This window comes from Dermacentor silvarum, chromosome 11 (assembly GCF_013339745.2).
Source record: "Dermacentor silvarum isolate Dsil-2018 chromosome 11, BIME_Dsil_1.4, whole genome shotgun sequence".
NCBI lineage: Eukaryota > Metazoa > Arthropoda > Arachnida > Ixodida > Ixodidae > Dermacentor > Dermacentor silvarum.
The window spans coordinates 96,192,449-96,212,503 of record NC_051164.1 but is presented as its reverse complement, the minus strand read 5'-3'; the positions used below and the strand labels follow the sequence as shown (position 1 = coordinate 96,212,503).

Sequence of the window (20,055 nt, the reverse complement as noted above, 5' to 3'; positions counted from 1 at the left end):
TCTGCGTTTATTCAATGAGAGTAATGCTGGCTAGTTTCAGAAGAGGTAATATAAGGCGAGTTTGTGACTCACAAGGCTTGAATTTATTATTTTGATCCGAAGGATATGGCCCACTCACTCGTGTGAACTTTTTGCAATGAAGAAACACAAAGTGAAGCGGCAACTAAGTGGCAGTTAAAGAATGATGGTGATTTTGTTCGAAAAAAGTGGTCATGTTGCATTTCTACCTCTTGTAGAAGAAAGGGCTCTTGCTGCTATGTTATACGCAACAGTACACCTTCCCGAAATTTGCGGAAATATACAAGAACGGCGGGCAAGAGCACAGCTGAAGGGGATTATGTTGCGCCATGAAATTGCGCGTAGGCACCCACCCAAGATCCACCGAAGGTTAAAGTCATAACACATGTGCATGAGAGACCTGACACATCCCTGCGCTATTATTTCTTGTCCCTTACTACGAAACAGTGCATACGCAGCAGTAGGCTTCTAAGCCCTGAATAAGCCATTCACGCCTTCGACAGTGAGCTTCCACTACTAGGGGAAGTAAATAGGCCAAGTGGTTTAAAAATGAATTACTAGACTAAACAAAGTCGCAGCTTCGCTAGAAAGGCGGAGCATCGATATACGATATATACAGCTATACGAAGTAAGCATAGTAGTTTTATCAGCCATATAAACTTGTAAAGATAGGCATACTAAGTGAACAAGCATGGTGTCACGCGCGCACAAGCAAGCATGAACGCATCTCGCAGGATGACCGCGGGAACTCGCTGTCACAACGCTGGAGTGAATAAGCGCGGCGGAAGCAGCGAGCGAGTTCACCTTCGTGCTGCCGCTCGCAGCAACGCGAACTAAGCCACGAAAAGACAGCGCAGGGAGGACTCTGTGCCCGCCCAGATGGCTTTCAAGACACAAGGGCGCAGGCGGGTGCAAGTGCCCTTTCCTGCCTCCCGAGCGTTGCACGCGACTGGAAGACTGCGCGCTTCCTTCTTGCTTCCCTCCCTTGCGTGTGCGAGATTGAGCTGTGATCGCCGGCTCACCCTCGCACGCTTTCACTCACACACACAGCGTACGGCGCGGCGACGGCATTATCGGTATTGGACCACTAGGGGAAATAAATAGGCAAAGTGTTTTGAAAATGAGTTACTACACTAAAAATTGCCGTGGTTAAAGTTTGGTTAACCATGGTTCATAGCGAAACCTTCACTGCCCTGGCAAGGACCATTGTCGAGTTGTGGCTGAGGTGTGGTTTCGCAATGATATACAGACATGTTTGCAATGAATAAAGTGTTTATTCATCATTTTTTATGCCTATGAAGGCACTGTGGTGATCAGTAAAGTAGTGAGACTTGTTCGCAACTCGCAGCCGGGCCCAACTCTACTCGGGCGGCAATGTCTCCATTCAGGGCTCCGTAAAGGCTTAAATATAGTCCGACGTAGCGTGGACGCGTGCACGTGTTATGTCACGTTGGCGAAAACAGCAGCTATAGTTCGACCGAGGCTTCGACGTACTGGCGCCGCCAACGTAACCGGACGCGTGGCCAATGCGCTCCGACGCGCCTGGCGTCTGATGACGCTCGCCCGAGTGCCGATAACGTCGGACTATAAACGCGCCTTAATGCTTACTTGTGGTTTGACCTCTAGCTCTCAAGGTGAAAACTGCTGAATTGCCGACGGCTGCCCGAGGTAGCGTAATGAAGATTTCGCTTCAAAAGTAACAATGCATTCGAACGAGAATGTCAAGCAATTTAATGAATGTCACTTGAGCGCGCAGGCTTTCGCCTTCCCCCTCTTTGGCGTATGCTAAAGTGACAATCAGTTTTTTTGTTTCGCACTTCTAATATTTAGTTTGTCAATATTTAACATAAAAGGCATGCGCTGCCGGTGTTTTCTTTCACGATATTTGTTTGTGGGCGGTCATACTCAAACATCCGAGGAATAAGTTTGTAAATAACGCAAGACAAAGTGTGAGCAACGATAACGTCGGACTATAAACGCGCCTTAATGCTCTCTTGTGGTTCGACCTCTAGCTTTCAAGGTGAAATGTATTGAGTCGGCGACGGCTGCCCGAGGTAGCGTAATTAATCTTTCGCTTCAAAAAAGTCGCAGTTTCGCCGCGAAGCAGCGATTGCGGAACCTCACGGCGACGACGACGGCGAGAGTGACGGCAGAAATGCGCCTGAAGTCTTCATATAATTGATTCCACAATAAAAGTGCGCGGAATATCTCGGCAAGTATTTAAGGAAATCAATAGTAGATAAGCCCGAGAAACAATCTCTCAAAACTTTCCTATGTCTGTCGCATTGCACTTCAGCACAATTTCCCCAAGCAATAACAATGGTTTTCTTCGCTCTATTACGAACGGTGAGACTCGCAGTGTCTTGCGCGTGCTCGGTCGTTGCATAGACTCCGTGAATTATTGTTGTGAGTTTTTCACGAACACAGGTACGAACGAAATTATTTTGCAGAAATGAGAAAAGTTTGTCTCCCCTGCAAAAACCACTCACTCACCCAAGCAAGCATTGTAGACGACCGCTGCTTTGTCTGTGACTTTCTGGTTCGCTTCGACAACAGTAATGTTTCCTAAAATATCTAGAGAGTAAGGACAACAAGAATCACTGCACTTGAAACTCTTGAAAGGCACAAATGCGTCGTCAAAACATGCACACAACTAATCGCATTCAGTGTGCAGATAAGACTACCAAGAAACATTTGCTTTAAAAGGAAAAAATTGCGTGTCGGAAGGTGATTGAACTTTAGCCTCACTTCAATCTCCTGGCAGAACAGCCCTTGCTCTAAACTTTAAGCCATGGGGGATTTTTTCTTCTTTACTGCATGCAAAACAAAAATGAAAATGCATTACAGAGAAAACATTGCTACACACTCAATACTCAGCTAAACACACGCATGCATCCAACAAGTCTGTCTGGTCCGACGGAAGTTTCTGCGCAACGCACACACTTCTTACAGAAACTTGCACTTCCAGGATGAAATGATGTGGTAGATCGCGGGCTTTCGGCATGGCGATCACATAGTCAAGATCTCTAGAGGCTATATAGACTGATGAGCATAGTGATCTCGAGCTAAAGCCAAGCAAACATTTGATGTGATTGGCATGTGTGGCACGTCGCGTTGCACCTGCGCGCAATAGCAAGTTGGCGCATGGCTTTTCCAATTGAGCCCAGACGCACGAATGAAACAGGCGAATAAGGCTCTGTATGCACATCTCGTTATTCGTATACCCTTGACGAATATGAAACACCACGTTTGTCCACGCTATATCACTGCCGCCGGCATCACTGGACGCCAAAATGTAAAGCTTGCGATTGTCATCTTGACATAGCATCTGAACGTTGTAATGCATATATGTAAATATTAAGTGACAATAAATTTGCGACCTGTGCGGTGCATAAACACAACCGTTGCATGAGATAACAACTTTGCATAGGATGACTATAAATACAGTTGCACGCATTGCATATAGTTTTGTAGCATTTACTAAGCTATGCAGAAGAGCTTCGCTTCACTGACATTGCAAAATGTGCGTTGGATCTGCAAAAAAATTGTTTTTGCTGAACAGGTCCGAAATGATGCGAGATAGGAGCTCAGCTACCGCAATGTGTCTGATATGAGCCAAAGAATGCTTCGCAATAAAAAAAGTCGCAGTTTCGCCCGAAATGCAATGCATCGACTGCGATAGCAAATTAGGAGACAGCTATACGAAGTAAGGATAGCACCTTTGTCGGCCGCATGAAGGCGTAAACATTCGCTTACTAACTAAACTATATCAAGTTCGGTATCACGCGCGCACACGTAAACATGAACACATCTCACTCGATGACCGCGGAAACGCGCTGTCAAAACGCTGGAGTCAGCAAGCGCGGCAGCAGCAGCGAGCGAATTGACCTTCATGGTGTCTCTCGCTTAAACGCGAAGTAAACGTCGAAAGCACAGAGCATACGAAGCTATCGGCACTCGGCAAACTTTGTTGACATCGCAGATCACTGTGAAGACGAGGCCCGCCTGGTAGCGAACTTTGTGCACATCGCACATAGCTCTCACGAAATGGCGCCCGCGGGGCCGCGCCATGAGCAGCAGCCGCCGGCGCAGAACGTACCCCTAACCGTCGCCCCCCCCCCTCTTCATCGCCCCCCCCCCCCCCTGTACCTCGCGCACGAAAGAAGACGGCGCGTTTCCAACCCGCCTTCCCCCCTTGTGCGCGGAACCCGAATCTTCGACCGACCCTCACAAGCTTTCACTCACACATACAGCCTACGACGCGCGGGGACGTTATCGGGTGCGCACTTTACCGTAACATCACGGCGATGACGTCGGCGACGGAAGAAATGCGCTTGGAGTGTCCGTATGATTACTATCGTAATAAAGTCACTATACACTGCAAGCTCATAAATGCAACCAGCACATAACGTACACAACATGGTCAAAGCATATGAAACGGTAATCTTGTTTACTACACGCTGGGAGCTGCAGAACGGTTTGTGATGTATGTTGACATATCAACGTCATTCGTAGAGATATGTGGATAGGCAATCGATAGACGTTTGTTAGAGCAATTTACAAAAGGGGTTTGAATTTATAATACAGCTGGAAAGGAAACTGCTGCTAATTGATAATACAGCTTATTTGATTTTGTTTACAGCACGTTCCGAATATTTGTAGCTGTGCTTAAGACGTGTCATTTTACACTCATTAAGTCTTAGGCCTTATATGTATGATCGTTCAGCCGACTTTCAACGTCCTTGAGCGAAAACCGCGTCGTCGAAGCGAAATCGTACACGATGACGGCTCGGTGTAGTAATTGACTTACTACACAGCCCCGGCATCATGTCTTACCTATTTGCTAACGCTCACGCAACAATTATGATGGTGTGCGGGTCACCGTCGTCATTGTCTGCTATGAGTAAGCTAGTAACGCTCGTGCAACAGTTCTATTGGTGCGCGGGTCAACGTCATCTCGTGTTCATTAAGATATAGTTAATTCAGGCACTCGAACCCATGACCTTCGGATCAAGGCAAAGTTAATTAAGGCACAGGTAATTAATATTCAGGTAATTAAGGCACACAAGCCCATGACGTTTGGTGGGAGCCACACCCTCGACCATACGTGGGAGCCCAACCCATGACCTTTGGTGTTAATTAAGGCAAGGTTAATTAAGGCATAGTAAATAACGTAGCATCAATTAGGGCTCTCGAACCCGCAGTGTTTGGTCGGAAAAAACAATAAGAAGTGACAACGCATACGAATATAGAATGTCAAGTAATTGTAAAGAATGTCTCTTGAGCGCGCAAGCTTTCACCTTCAAACTTTTTGGCCTATGCTAAAGTGACTAAATTTTTGGGCAAATCGCTGGAGGGAGGAGGCGCGGCAGCAGCATCGAGCGCATTGACCTTCGAGCCGTCTATTGCTTCAAAGCGAACAAAACATCGAAAGAACAGCGCATACGAAGCTACCGGCACTAGTTGCTTTTTGTCCGCATCGCAGATCACTTTGCAGATGAGGCCCGCGTGGCTGCGCACTTTGTCCACGTCGCAGATCGCTTTCACGATAAGGCGCCTGCACGACTGCCGCCGGAGTAACCTCCCCTCCCCCCCCCCCCCCCCCTCCCGTGTCTTAAGTGCGAGAGAAGAAGCACGCGTCCGACCCCTTTGTCGGCTGGCCCTCGTCAGCTTTCACTCGCACATACAGCATACGGCAGGCGGCGACCACGTTACCGTGTTTATATTTTATACGCAAGCTCACCGCGACGTCCACGAACACGGCAGATGTGCACTTGGAATGACCATATAATTGCTATCCCAATAAACATTCCACGATACTGCATGCGGGCGCAATCAGTGGGTTCCGCCGCCCGTGATGCGCGAAGGACAACACCATCTGGTATTGTTGCAGAAAACTGAGCTTCGCACGCACACACATCTAACGATCGTGGCGCGCTGCTAACGACGGCGCGGAACTGAGGAAAGAGCTAAGATAGCGATTTAAACTCTGAATACTGTGCGCACCTTCATGCATTCTGTGTCGTTACAGGATATATTACATAAGTTGGTGTCCTACCTCGAAGCGTTTCCTGCAGTTCGTCTTCTAACCGGGAGAAAGTGCTCGTCATTGCCTGGCTGTCTGGTATCTTGTGTTTGGACATCCACCCGCCGCAGGTGTATGAGTAGAAATCAGTGCATGGGTCGACGGAGGTATTGAGAGACTCATTGATAAGCCGAGCTGCATCAGGGAATAAGAGCAAAGCAGACATCATGATTGACGATCGTCATCATTTGTCTTATTCCTTATCGATTAACCTCAGTGCAGATTACGGCGGTTGTGTGATGAATCAGTGATGGCATGTACGGTGTTGAACTAGTCGCGTACGTAATGCAACCAGAATTAACGCAAATATCTAACGGCCAGGTAATAGTTTGAACAAAATTGAAATATAAACCAAATCATGTGGCAGTTGCACTTTATTAAAAATGATAGTGCGGAGTTCTTAATTTACTAGCATTAGTTGTACGCTTCCTGATTTCTCACTATGAAACATAGCACGCACTGTCATTAAGAAATGCGACAGCAGTGGACCGTCCCGTGAGTGAAACCGAAATACAGAAAGCGTGAGAAAATTTGTATTAGAATTTACGCTATACGCCGCAAAATCTTGAAAATATATGATAGTGAAAATACATTACCTCGTTCGATGCAGACGGGTGTTTCACACACATTGTATGTTCCTAAAGAGAGAAAAATGGGTAATAGTTTAAAGACATGTTGTGTACCGAGAAGGACATATATAAGAAAAGAGAGGGTCTAATAGTCCTCTCTTTTCTTGTCCTTAAAGCAGCCTAGTCTTGCCCAGTAAGCTGACTTATAATTTGAGGCCGCATTTAATTCATCGACAACTTCGTGGGTTAAGCTTCGAGAGCAGCGATTGCGTTATTACCCCATGGCCAGAGACGCCTCCGGAAATAATCTCGCGTACTGTTTCGAAGAGCACAAAATCCCCAAGCGTTCTGTTCAACCTAACTCCGAGGCAGGGTGATCATCCGTGCAGATTTTGGGGTTGAATAGGCTGCGCTCACGTTATTATTTCACTGTAATAGCTAGCGCTAGGATGGACATTCTGCTTTTTAACACGAAAGTGTTTTATGCCGGGGTCCACCAAGACTTCACTGACGTATTTCCGTCACGGAAATACGTCATAGAACATAATACAAAGAAAGAAACCAGAAGAAAAAGTTCCACAAACATGCAAAATTTGGAAATCGAACCCACGACCTCTCGGTCCGCGACGATAGATCGCCGAGCGTTTAACCCATTGCGCCACAAACGCATTTGCAGAGAGCTACACAGACGCGCCTTATATATCTAACACTCCTCCGTGTACCCGCGCTCTTGCTCGGGGCGGTGCCGCCGCCTACGAGCAGAAAAGAGAAGTACTGCATTATGACACTAACGCGCACCGACAGTGAACGCTTCGGTGGTCTCAGCTCTACGACGCCTCGATGCCAGCATTCGAAGGGACGCTGGCATCAAGAAGCACTACCAACGCCACCTAGGTGGCGTTCACCGTACTCAGCACAGCCGAGCGTGGCCTCCGAAATTAGCTCTGAAAATGTTTCTGAAGTTGATCGCGGAGGCTGCAATTACTACGCGCTGTACGCGCTGATTTGACTCGGTGACGATTCAGTTACGTGCTTTGTCTTGCGCGTTGTATTAGTGTGTCAGTTACGTGCTTCGTCTTTCGCGTTGTGCTAGCGTGTGCAGCGTAGTGCAGCTTCCATATGCACGACGGTTGCTCATGGTCATCGACGTTGGTAGTCGTGATGGAGGAGACGTGCCACCAGGCGTCAGCGTGGGTGCATCAACGCCTAAGGGCGCTTTAGCCACAAAACACCAATAGACATTATATATCAATGTGCAATAAACATTACACTACTTCTGTGAAGACACGTTTCACTTTCGTGTTCTATACCGATTCCTATATAAGAGGGATCAACCACATTTTTTACGGAAGAGGCTGTCCCGATAAACGCACTGCCAGGCACGACAACCCCACAGGGGGTCATATGACGTTCCCTATAGCGGTTGAGTGTGTGCCAATCACGTGATTTCCTCGTGACCAGAGCGCGTGTGTGGGTGCGCACTCCGCGTTTCATAGGAAGATGAAGTGTTCTAGAAAGAGTATTGCTCAACATGACAACTGGATTGCTAGGTCGTGTGACCACCGCTATCAATTCATGGTCATCATCATCATCAGCCTATATTTATGTCCACTGCAGGACGAATTCATGGTATTAAAGCCTAAATGCAGACGGATACTGATATTGGACTAGCGGTTGTCCAGTGCTCGCATACGCCGGTCTTTGCTTGCGAAGCGCTTGGGGTGTGTTGACCACAATGCGTCTTTCATGCTTCAATTGCATGAATATCCACAAACTAGCCCAGCTTTCCAGCCTCCTGCTCTTCCACGAGTTGGGTGCGCGCTAATCACCTGATTGTTTCCCTGCCAGAAGAAGTGCGGCTATAGAATTTTGTGTTTCGCTCTAAGTGCGAAAGTCCCAATATCAAATTTAGTTTTACACAGCCGCCTGTGAGGGAGTCCGTCACCAGGCCAGTTCTCTTAAACGTGCCAAGAAATTTAAGGCAATGGAAATAGTGCTCGTCGACTAAGCATGGGACTGGCCACATCAGGCACGTGACCTGCCTCCCACAAGTATGTAAGTGGCAGCAGAAACTCTGGAAACAAGTTGCAGGGACTTGCAATTGAAACGTTGGCGGGGCGTTACTACCGTGCGTATGTGCGTTCTGTGACATTGCGAAGCTATATTCGCTGAGAGTTTTGCGTTTCACATTTCGCAGAGACTGTAACACAGTGGGCAGAGGGCACAGGGTATTTTACCGTGTCTTTTCCTAAAACGTTTCTCCCCCCCGCTCCTATGACGGGCCTTACTAAGAATAAAAACTTACTGTACCAAGATATGACCTAACAGCCAAGACATTGGAAGAAACTCTTTATTCGGTGGTTGGGAAGGGCTGATATATTTCAGTCAGATACTTATCCTTGACGACAGAAAATTCTTGCTCTTGTTTAGTCCAGTAGTGGTGTTTTTTTTATTGTCAACTTAAATATATAGCCTTGAAAACCAATGTGTTCAGCTACATATATCTTCAAAAGCAATAATGTCGCTGTTACGTCGTTTGTAAAAAAGCCGCCAAATACCCCATGAATGTCTCTCGGATTCTCGAGTTGTCAAGCACGGACCATTGGTCGAACTTCCTGGTATTGTATTTTCGCTGTGCAACTTTATATTCCCGAGGTATATAATTGGTTTAGGTAAAATATAGTTTCGTGTTTTCTTTTGGTTGGTTTGGCACTCGGCTTCCTGCAGATTTTAAACCGCAAGCTTTGAAATCCAGCAATATATGAAAACAAGGAGTTTACGCATGCTTAATAATCTATGACACACATCATCTTCATCAAACTGCTTAGGATCTGTGGAGGATTAAAGCCTTGTTCAGTGCTCTTCAGTTACCCATGTCATGTGTTAACCAAATCCGTCTTATTTCTGCAAGTTTTCTAATGTCATCACTCCATTTGATCATCTGGCTATGCGACTGCGTCTCCACTGACTCTTCAAAGGAATAGAGAGAAAACGTGTATGAACTTGCCTTTCTGTGCAATGATCTTTGATGCATAAAAAGGACTAACGGATGCCCATGCTAACAGAAATCCCAGTGTTGCAAATTTTTGGATTAGCATAGCTTTTCCTGGAAGTGATGAGAACAAAAGAAAAGCATGCAGTGTGAATTTGCATCACTTGTATCATCGTGTATCATCTCGCTTAAAAAGAGAAAACACAGTGCTCTATTTAACCAAAATAAAAATTATGCAGGTCCCACGCGCTGTGGGAATTGGTCTACGCGAAGCTTTTATCAGCCAGTAAGGCAAACTGGCGCACGGAAAAGATTTCAGTGACAAACACGTCTCGCAGTCTCCGTGGTTGACCTTGCAGTTCAAAGTGGATATCTTATTCAGCATTAAAACGGCGTTCATTCCCAAGACGTGACGTGCTAGACCTTGTAAACATGTGACGTAGTGTTGCAACAGGATAGGGAGACGCGCAGTGGATTTCAGCAAAGAATTCATCCCTTAACTTCTATCGCCATCGTCATCTAGAAGATGCGTGCACTCACTTTTTAAAACAAAGTTTTCTTAGCCTGTTCCTTTACTTAGGGGGTATAATTTAACCACTATCGACTTCGCAGGTGCACAATGACGTCAAAACATCGCACTCACACAATATCGTTCTAGATGAATATATATATATATATATATATATATATATATATATATATATTATACGTGCCAACGCTGGCTTGCACGAGGAACGTTTCTAAGGATGTTTTATTCCGCCTATCGAAGCATGCATCTCGGGCATAACTGTAAGAGCATCGAGCTTTGTAGCTCCGGGAACAGAAAGCAAAGGAAAGACATAAAAATTGTGCCAGCATATAAATTTCGAAGCTTTTGACAGAAATGATATAAAAAATCAAAACCAAAAGAGTAAAGAGAGCACTACGTCTTAAGGGCCAATGATTAGCCATTTTTGCGAGAGACAGCCGTTATCTAGTTTTCCTGATTCCTTCAGCGCTATCTGTCGAACCCGTGGTTTGAGCGAATGCACTGCAATGTTTGTGTGCAATTTAGGTTCATTTATATCAACTGCTTTTACACTCGATATCCATGTGTCAAAATTTCTCTTTGGATGCTAATTGTGAAGCTCTTTGCGGCGAGTGCATTTTGAGATAAAAAGTAGCAAGTTAACCTTATAAGACGTAGGCTACTTTAAATTTATTTAACTTGAAGCGCTAACAAGAATTTTTTCATCCTTCCTCTAAAATATTGTGAGATATGTTCCTGCTACTATTGAAACTTTTGCCATTGTTTAGAACAAACAGTGTTCAATTTATTGCTGCCAGCAAGCTTCATTCTTTAATCGTAACCTGATGAATACACAAAAATTGAGTGACAAATTTTGGTAACAATATCATGCCGCTAAACCGAGAAAGACTTACTTTGCGAATCGCCACTTTGCCTTCTGCTGTAGACAAGGTAAACTTGGTCGTCTTCAACCCGTTTCAAGTTAACCGCAGCTACCTTAGCTACGTACAATGATAAGCAGTCGCCGCGAGCTTTTATGGTACAGGAATGAACCTGTTGACACTTTGCGCAGTCCTGAAAAGAGTGCTAGGTTTGGATATCACGTTTTCCCATAGTGCCGTTTCTGAGAGCCTTGTCACTGTTTAGAAGTGACCTTATAAAAGGTGACTTTGTGCTGCCGTTTGCAAACAATTAACAATATATGTGTACGGTACGCCACTCTATATGATGCAGTTCCTGACCGAATACCCTTTTTGGAAGCATCAATAAATGTGAGAAGTTAAGCCAGTCGATATTCCATGACCAAACGTTTTTTCTTGGCCTGCACTAACCAAGCGCACAAGAGAGATAAGACAAGCACAAGCGCTAACTTCCAACTAAATCTTTCTCGCTCAAGAACGCGTTATTTATACATAAGGAAGCCATGCGCTGAATCAACATCAAAAACGTACCGAGGGCAAAGCAAACAGTAGATCACAGCACGATACCAAAGTGATCAAGAATGCAGGTATTGCGCCAGAAACTGCGTCAGCAATGCATGGCATGTATATACATGCAATACCTAAATACCGCAATTCTTTGTTTGGCCAAGCAATGGATCGTCGACTCACGCATGAGCGGTTACTATTCGCCATTTCAGCAGCTTTGTCTATCTTACTGGTTTGCTAGTCAGCGTTTTTGTATATAGCAGCGTACATTTCCAATTCTGGCTTACAACTGCAACTTTTACAATGCACCGCCAATTGTACCCACACCTTACCCAACTCCCATCCCCCACGGACGCTGCAGTTATGATCGCGGAGCCGGCATTGAAAATTTGGGGTTTACAATGCCACAAAATGCAATGCCACAACATTACAATAGACAGAGAACACAAACTATACGATGCTGGCTTCGTCTTCATAACCGCAACAACCTTTTGGAGCTCATGGATTATAAAAGTTCGGGTTGTAAACGGGAGTGCGAAAAGTGTGCCGCTTCGCACAAGAATGCTGACTAGCAAACGAGGGAGATAGTTACAGATGATGATATGGCACGGGGTGACGACTCATGCAGCATCTATTGCTTCGGCAAACAAGAAATTGAGGTATCCAGGCGTCTTTTATGCATGCGATGGCTGACGCATAGATTCTAGCACATTACCTCAATTGTCCCCACTTCGCTATGTGCTACGGTTGTCATTTGTTTCTTTTGCCCTCAATGGCGTTTGCTATATTGGTTCTGCGTAAGACTCCTTGTTGTATATATAACGTATTAACATTGAAGGTTTAGTTGAAACCAAGCGCCTTTGTTTGTCTTTCACACACACACACACACACACACACACACACACACACACACACACACACACACACACACACACACACACACACACACACACACACACACACACACACACACACACACACACACACACACACACACACACACACACACACACACACACACACACACACACACACACACACACACACACACACACACACACACACACACACACACACACACACACACACACACACACACACACACACACACACACACACACACACACACACACACACACACACACACACACACACACACACACACACACACACACACACACACACACACACACACACACACACACACACACACACACACACACACACACACACACACACACACACACACACACACACACACACACACACACACACACACACACACACACACACACACACACACACACACACACACACACCGCCTGTCTATGAGCTCCAAAAGGTGACTTGACAACCCATGCTTGCCTTTCGTGACGCCAGCACGGAAGCATCCCTTGTTTTGGCATCCCACGAAGCTTTCTCAATATTTTTGCTGGCTGTCATACAACCTGCCCACTCGAGTAACCTTTTTGAGGACACTAGCAGCAGATAAACATTAAGAATGTATTAATGCCCCTGCGTTGTTAGCTCGCCGCTGACCCAGTTTTAATGGATGCCTTTCAAAAAGCTTGAAAAAGTATGCCTAAATTTTTTAAATAAATTTATGGAAAGTCGGTTTGTGTTTCAAAAATTAATTTCCATTGATGTCATTGTGGCAAACATCTTAGTGTACTAACAGGTCGAAAATATGCGTAAACAATAAACGTGACAGCACGGCAGGCGCGTCTTCCACCAAGAGAGGAATTGCTAACAGTAATAATTCGTTAAGGAACGGTCACCGTAAACGCGTGATGATGCGCTGAACTAGCATCATCGTGGCCGTCATGTTATAGTACTAGCATGGTGAGAAGCTGCGTCTGCGACATGACGTGGAAACTATCAAAAGAAAAATAATTATTTTTATCTTCTCCAATGGGTGAACTCATGTCAGCATTATTTGTACCGCGGTTTGCAAAAATTAAAAGCTCTGTCCTCAAACGCTCCTAAAGCAGCGAGGAAAGCTTTCTCGTGTTGCGTAACGTCTTGAAAATGTTGCAAAACGTTCTTAGAGATAAGCGGACGTGGTTTGTGTGTAACAGTAAAGTTCAGGTCACACGCGTCTGCTCATTCGACGTGACACAGTTGCTTGTGCCTCTTCAAAATATATACTTGAAACTTTCGAAAAGGTGAATTTGGAAACCCGGTCATAATCTTCTCGCCTGTTTTCCCCTAAAGTGATGATAAAGAGATTGTTCTTTGACCTACTGTTGGGAGCGAAATAACTAGAACGAAAAAAAAGGCGGCAAAATGATGAGTCATGTGTTTATCCTGTACCGCGGCGGCGCACGCTAAAGGAATTACAACATTAACATTACGAAACGTGTTGCTTTGAGCAGATCTAAATATATCCTCCTCAGACCCGAACACAGCTATGTGATATAATCGCTTTTAAAGGTGGTTTTTATTGTCTACTGTTATGTTATGAACTTGAATTTTTTTTTAAATTTAAGTACAACGATTAGACGCCAAAAACTGCGTCTCCATGTACGTCAACATCTCCATCTCCTCAAGTTTGCTATGGTAAAAACTGAAATTCATTGCTTAAACGCAGAGATGATGATGGAACTACGTACGTGTAGCACATAGCTATGTTACTGGCGTGCCCGGTATTTTCACGCAATCTCAGTGATCTCGAAACACACCGCAAGGTTGCTTTCGGCTGTCTGAAACGACACAGAGGTCTGTAGTAGCACAATTGTGCAATTAGGGTAGCTGAACATTAAACAAGCCGTCAAATATACAAGAGACATAATTGTAGAGTGCTTTCGAGCCGCTTAACCTGTGATTTTGTCTGTTACCGTTCTGTAGAAACTATAATTGATAATTCATTGAAAGTCTCGTACATCTACGCAGTCGAACATCAACTGATAATAGAACCTTGCAGTTCGGAGCTTCTGCGCTTCGCAGAGTTAAGCACTGCCATGGACGTAAGGCCGCTCAGTAATTTTATTTCGTAGGAATAGTTGTGTGCTAAGCAGTTCATTGTGCACCTCCAAGAGTTGTAGACCACACCGCGCTGCTCTTAGACGCCCGTGTTAAGGCTGCCAGATCAATTATTTGTTGTTTTTCACAGCTGGCCCAGTAGCTGCCACTGATTTCGACAGCTGCAGCGCCTAGGATGAGCGCTCATTTCTTACTGTCACGGTACTTCGCACGAGCTTGTTTTGGTCTTCTTCCCAATTTTCTCTTAACGCTGCATTTCGAAGGAATAAACTACGATAACTTGTCACTGTATAAACCAAAAAGTGTGAGAGTTTGGAAGCTAGGGCCGCACAGTATTACCCAATATTAGAAATATTGCGCACCACCTCAACTGAATGATGAGATGTCACTACGTTTTATTTGTTAACGGAGACAACATTCATACATGAATTAGCTCTTGCCCAAATCGTCATCACCGTCGTGCGTATTGCAGAAGCTTAAAAGGTAACCAACTGCTTGCCTGTTCATTCTCGGAACTCGTCGACGTTGTAGCTTGAATGTAACTTGGCCTTTCAGCTGCCTTCGCTTTCAATGCGTTGACGTCATCAGGTCTTGCAAGCGTGGACCTTTCGTCTATTTTTTTGTAATCGCATACGCTTCATGCTTGCTCAGACCTTCATCTTCATTCTCCACCACATGCATGTGGAGGATGACTGTAGTGTACAAAAAGTTTCTTATAAATAATGTTGTCTCTGCTCTATCAAAGTAGTTTACCGGGTAGAGTACAGTCTAATGTTTTAAGAAAACTACTCGGATAAGGGTAACACAACATCCAAGTAAAACGAGCCCTCCGTGATGATTCGACAAACATAAACATACAGAGTGTTGGGTCATCAGTCCTCATTCGCCATCCAAATAATTATTGCATGCTAATCGTCGGGATAATTAGAGAAGCTTCTTACCCCTTTGATGCCTGATTAACTTTAGAGTCAAACTTTGTCGTTTATTTGAATTTATACCTTATATTCAAAAACCACACCGGGAAACTTCATTGTGATGCCTCATTTCTAAACATAGTTATGTCACTATTTGTATGCACTTGGTATTGGCCCAATGCTGATAATCAATGGAGGCGGGCACGCACTTCAAGACTGCCTGCATAAATTTGTCTTCTGAAACGGTCTTGATCTAAAGAAACCATCACTTCCGTACTGCTGGCTCAAGTGCTGATGTAAATTTAAGGACTTCTTGAGTTCCAGGCAGAGAGATACATTGCAGTTAAGGCACATGAAAACCCTATGACGCCCGCGGTTTGAATAGGCTTAATGAGATCTCTATTCACCACTAGAAATGTTTCAGGGATGGTGACAGCCGGCCGCTCTATATTAAAGTTGTGTCCTTGCCTTGCTATAGAGCATGCGGCTTTATAACAATATCTCTGAAATACACAATCGGAGCCTAAGCGCTCGCCTTCTCAGGTATATCATTGCCACTGCGGTAACTCACATTTCAACATGCCGGGTGTTTTCATCCATTCCATCTTTTCTATTGCAGAAAGATACTCGTTAGGAGCGACTGTACTTTTCGTCTTCCTCGTCCTCGCTGGTCGTATCGTATATTGAAAGTCGTGTCTTGAAATCTCATAACTTCTTGTCAATTTGATCGCTGTGACACCTGTCATTACTCTTGCCTTCTGGTGAAGACGAGTCGTTAGCCGGCTTCATTCATCCAAAGAACGCTCATTCATTGTATGGAACGACCACAGCACCCTGCAAATGTTAAAATCTTGCGCCGAGTAGGTGCATCCGCATTCAAGAGTAATTGAATCATGCGAGCATCACAGACAGCCACATATTCAGGCTTGCTTCGCAGTAGAACCCACGAAAGGGAGGACTGAAAGCACGGCCAGTGTCACAACACTTGTCAATAGTCTGCCACTTCATGTCACTAGCGCTGCGAAGTCACGTCCCAGTTGTGTTCGTTTGATTTTCGCGATGTACATTTCCACCTATCCGCGGGAATAAAAAAAAGCAAATGCTTGGCGTCGTGAATTGGCAACACGGATAAAGTTTACGTAATCCGCTAGTAAAGTCGCGGTCTGGTGGGTTTAGAGGGGTAAGTATACGGTTTAAAAGTGTGGTAGAACGATAACCAAATTTATTCAACCACGAGGAAAATCATGAAATTGGAAGTGCTCGACGACAGCATATTTGTTACGGTGTGCGCACAGACATCAATGTGTACTGTAGACGCAACAAAGAAAGCTTCAGTCAACGTGTTCTCCAAACAGCAGCCAGTTTTATTCATTGGTCACCGCATACCACAGCTTCTTCACCTTTACACTGCACAAAGAACATTTTACTAAACGCGGCCTCCTAACCAGGGCCAGCTTTGTCCAGCTGGCACTGCAGGTTTGGGATTCAGCATGAACTACGGCGCGATTGCTTGAGCATATTTTTCAGACGAAAAACCAATTTTCATTGTCAGCTAGACAAGTGCCTGTTCTTACTTTTATCAGTCATTCATGCAATTTCTTTTTATTGTGATAGCAAATATAGACACTCTAGACAAATTTCCCCCTCACTGTCGCTGTGAGGTCCCGCATAAAGTGCAAGTGCGATCAGATTCTGTCACACCCCGTGTGTATGCTGTAGGTACGAGGGAAACCATGTGAGGGCGATCAGAGAAGGATGGTGGCTTGATACAAATTGTGCAAGCCAAGGGGGAAGGAGGAGAGCGTGCGGTGACGTGACCAAGTGCTCACTAGGAGCGGGTGAAGGTGATCGTGCGTCTCCCCCTCTAGCCTGCCCGTTGCTGCGCATGGCGTGGCAGACTGTCGCCAGCGAAACAGATTTTTATTGCGATAGCAATTATATGGACACTCCACACGGAATTCTGCCGGTCGGCAGTGATCGTCGCCATTCGCCATGAGCTTCCGTATAAAGTCCAAGGGTGATAAAATTGTCGCCGTGCGCTGTATGCTGTATGTGCGCGGGAAAGCACGCGGGGGACGCACGCTTTCACGGGGAGCGAGAACACGGCGGAGAGCAAACGCGACGTCTTCCGTTGCGCAAAAGGCCATGGGGGAATGGGTGGGAGGGAGGGGAGGCGACGTTTAGCTGTGGCACCAAATGCTTATTTACATAAAAACGTTGCAAGGCAAGAAGGTGGTAAAGACTTCCGACGCTGCTCGACGAGGCAACTGGAATCTCGCAGGCGAGAGGAGGAAAGCGGGAAGGCAGCGCGTGAGGGAGGGAGCGGGTGCGGCTGCTGCTCCGCGAGCAACTGCGTGCTTGTACTTAGCGTGGCGGTGGGTGGTTGCGCGCACCGTATCTTGAAAGCAATCTGCAACACGGCTCCTACCTTTGTATGCGCTCGGCTTTAGCCGATCAGTTTCCGTTGAAGCGATAGACCGCACGAACTCTCGCTGCAGGTGCGCTTGCTCACGCCAACGTTTTGATAGCGTTTGTGTGCGGTCATCGAGTGTGCTCTATTCATGTTTGCTTGTGCGCGCTGACACAATGCTTGTTAATTCAGTTAGTAAGCAAATGTTTATACAGCCGATAATACTACTATTTGCTATCGCAATTGATGCTTCGCCTTTCAGGCGGAACTGCGACTATTTTTCCGTGCTAGCTCATGAAATTAGTTTTAGTTTGTTCGTAAATTTGTTTCCCGTTTGCGAATTGAAGGGTTACCGGAGCGGCGTGCAGCAGCAGCCAAGCTGGCAGTGACAACTTGTATCGTGTTGTCCAGCTACAATGTGTTTGAAAAAATGTTTGTCACGTCAGTGGATTTGTCGAAGGAAAGTCACAAAAGCACTACAAGTAAACGATAATCTCACTACTAACACTTTACACCAGAAGTTAAGTAGTATGTGTAAGTCACTGCAGTATTAGCTTGGCGTGCTATCTGGTAAGACTCTGCATCCACAAATGTCGCTGCCCGAGTTGTTGCTGCCCCATTCTCCGGCAACGCGATATTCTGCAAACGACAATACTTTTACGGACGCACTAAACCTCTCTATGCTAAAACTGCTATTCTGCCAACTAAATTATGCCACTTCTCCCATAGCATCAAACAAGTGAAACTTACTGTGCGAAGCTTACTTTACCTTCCACTGCAGACTCGAAAACTTTGCCGTCTTTTTAAACGCGTTAAGAGCTTATAGCCACTTGTCGTGGCATGCACTGCTAAGCTTTCGCCAAAAGTTGTCTTTCAAATAAAGAACTTGTAGCCTCGTGCAGCACTGATAAGAGTGTTCGCGCGCGCTGTACAGTTTTAATGTGATGTTGTGCCCAGAAACCTTGTCACTGTAGGGCTGTGACCTAATAAAATGTGAGTTTTCGCTACTGTTAGAAAACAATGAAACGATATTCAGCTATCGTACGTACCTTGGATATGCTATGGCACTCTAAAAAAAGGTTTGCAACATTTGGGGTTTAACTGGTCCCCAAACCATAATTGTCACCTATCTTGCATGCTTTTTTCTTTAGCTCTGCGTGCCCGTTACTATACTTCCAGGTCCCGAACGGTTTCGCGTTAGATGTGAGACAGTATTATACATAGCAATGTAGCGAGCTCAGAGTTTCTGATGAGAAACGCCAAGAAGACTGATGAGGATTATTATTTTGGGACAAGATGCACCCCGAAAGTTGTAAACCTGTTTTTACTGTTAGTTACTGACCTATAATACCCATCCAAGAAGCTTCAGTCAATAGTTTCACGGGGATAAAGATGGGTGAGCTTTTCCGCAACGCTGTCCAACTATTTGGCACCAATTGATACTTGTCTTAAAAGTAATATGAGGCTATAGAGATCCTTGTGTATATTACACACGTAAACAACATCATGGGCTAATATATTCTGGTAACCGGTAGTTTTGCTTCAATTGCTACTTCTGCTAAAGTGTGTTTCCAACATTTGGATGCTCGAATTTCGCGTTGTTACTTAGGGCCTAAAATTTACCTGCCTTATATATTCCAGGTCCATCAGCTGATAGAACATTATATATTACGCGTTATATAAGTTAAAAGAATAACTTTCTGCTGAGCTATAGGACACTTCGCCGAACCAGCAAATGCTCTAGAGTAAGAATTAAAGTGACATTAGTCTTCGTCAATCAACTCAGGTAAATTAGTGCAAGGTTTTGACCGCTGTTTCCATTGAATAGGAATCGTGACCATCATAACGTGTGTAGACCATCTCAAACTGCTAGCTGGTGTTGTTTGGTACAAGAGAAGTGTACCTGCGGTAGTGACCTAAGTGCATAGGGTGCTGTTTTAACTGCCTGGTAGTATTACAGTGCTCGATGACTTGGTTGTATTTAAGAAATGTCAATCTATTTGTGTCGGTAAATATAGACATATCGTCTATTTTCGTCATTTTGTCATTTGTAACAATTGTATTCGGGTTTCTTTTGTCAAAACGGCGATAAAAAAAGCAGGCGCTTGTGCCTTAATTGTTAGAGCATATGCTGGGCTGGGATTCTGAGG

The 20,055-nt window shown here is 45.1% G+C and overlaps 1 protein-coding gene across 1 annotated transcript in view; it reads right to left on the bottom strand.

The window, feature by feature from the left end:
• Window positions 1-9,547, bottom strand: part of LOC119432759 (neprilysin-1-like) — a 38,211-nt gene extending 28,664 nt beyond the window's left edge. The window contains exons 1-4 of the mRNA XM_049658382.1: window positions 9,544-9,547; window positions 6,700-6,741; window positions 6,077-6,238; window positions 2,512-2,592 (exon numbers count right to left, since the gene is read on the bottom strand). Coding sequence (XP_049514339.1) covers window positions 2,512-2,592; window positions 6,077-6,238; window positions 6,700-6,741; window positions 9,544-9,547 — 289 coding nt within the window. The remainder of the gene's footprint in view (window positions 1-2,511; window positions 2,593-6,076; window positions 6,239-6,699; window positions 6,742-9,543) is intronic.
• Between the last annotated feature and the right edge of the window lie 10,508 nt (window positions 9,548-20,055).